We start from the raw sequence: 1299 nt of genomic DNA, 5'->3' as shown, positions 1-1299 counted from the left end.
GCCTGGCCCCGGCCCCCGCGGCCAGGTGCCCCCGGCACTCACCGATCTGCAGCCAGTCCATCTTCTCCTTCCAGCGCTCGCCGATGTCCCGGCGCCGCTCCTGCAGCTCCGACAGCTTCTCTGAAATCTGAGCGCAGAGGGGTGAGCGTGGAGACAGGGGGACGCAGGGACAGGGATGGGAGCCACGGGGACAGGGCTGCAGGGACCAAGGGGGACAGGGACCAGGGAACAGGATGGCGCGGGACCTGGGGGCCTGCAGGGACAGGAGGACGGGGACAGGGACGAGGGGGCAGGACAGTGCGGCAGCCACAGGGATGGACCAGCACAGGAACAAGGGGGACAGGGACAGGGGCACAGGATGGCGCAAGGCCTGTGGGGGCTTGTGGGCACGGGGACAGGCTGGCACAGGAGCCGTGGGGACAGGGACAGGAGGACAGGGATGGGGGACAGGATGGCATGGGAGCCATGGCGCTGGGAGGGCCAGGGCCATGTGGGAGCCACAGGGACGGGGACATGGGAGGTGTAGGGAGGGGACAGAGAGCATGGGGCAATGCAGGAGCCACAGGGATGGGGGATCCTTGGGGACGTGGGAGCCTTGGGGACAGGGCCGGGATGGCTGGGGGGCCGGGACCCACCTTGTCGGAGGCGTAGTGGCCCTTGTCGAGCAGCGCRGTGCCCGCGGCCACGCAGGCGTTGAAGCTGTCTGCCCGCGCCTCCACCTCCGCCTTGATGCCCTGGTGGTTCTTGATGACGAGGTCGGCCGAGGACACGTCCCTGTGCGGCGGGCGGGGGGCGGGCGTCAGGTGGCGGCCCCGCGCCCCCGCCGGCCCCGCGCGCCCCCCGGCCGCCCCTCACCGCGGCCTCTCCTGCCCCTCGATCTGCAGGCAGACGCCGTCCATCCAGAGCATGAGGTCGCGCACGGTGCGGAAGAAGCGGAACTTGTCGACGGTGTCGAGGAGCAGGCGCCGGCGGCCCTGGCTGCTGCTGCGCAGCTCGGCCCAGGCCTCGCTCACGGCCCGCTCGTGCCGCCGGATGTCGTCCGCCTTCTCGCCGGCGTAGGCCTTCTCCAGGCGCGAGGCGTCCTCCTGCACCTGCCGCACCTACGGGCAACGGCGGCTGAGATCGCGGCGCTGCGGCGCGCCGCGCCGTGCTGCGCTTTTCTATACTGCACCGTGCTGTGCTGCACCGTGCTGCACCTTCCTATACTGCACCGTGCCGTGCTGCACCACACTGTGGCTTTCTACGCTGCACCGTGCCGTGCTGCACCATGCTGTGCCTTCCTATACTGCACTGTGCCGA

The 1299-nt window shown here is 70.6% G+C and overlaps 1 protein-coding gene across 1 annotated transcript in view; it reads right to left on the bottom strand.

Moving 5' to 3' along the window:
- Positions 1–42: 42 nt before the first annotated feature.
- LOC146584870 (spectrin beta chain, non-erythrocytic 2-like) overlaps positions 43–1299 on the bottom strand; it is a gene marked incomplete at both ends in the record, with an annotated part of 16928 nt that continues 15671 nt past the window's right edge. Inside the window, 3 exons of the mRNA XM_085323951.1 lie at positions 43–127; positions 636–774; positions 856–1100. Of these exons, the coding sequence (XP_085180077.1) occupies positions 43–127; positions 636–774; positions 856–1100 (469 nt within the window). The remainder of the gene's footprint in view (positions 128–635; positions 775–855; positions 1101–1299) is intronic.

This window comes from Rhea americana, unplaced genomic scaffold, assembly GCF_003343005.1.
Source record: "Rhea americana isolate MKP2758 unplaced genomic scaffold, rheAme1 scaffold_891, whole genome shotgun sequence".
Taxonomy (NCBI): Eukaryota; Metazoa; Chordata; class Aves; order Rheiformes; family Rheidae; genus Rhea; species Rhea americana.
The sequence above is the reverse complement of the archived record's forward strand: the minus strand, read 5'-3'. Positions and strand labels throughout refer to the sequence as shown.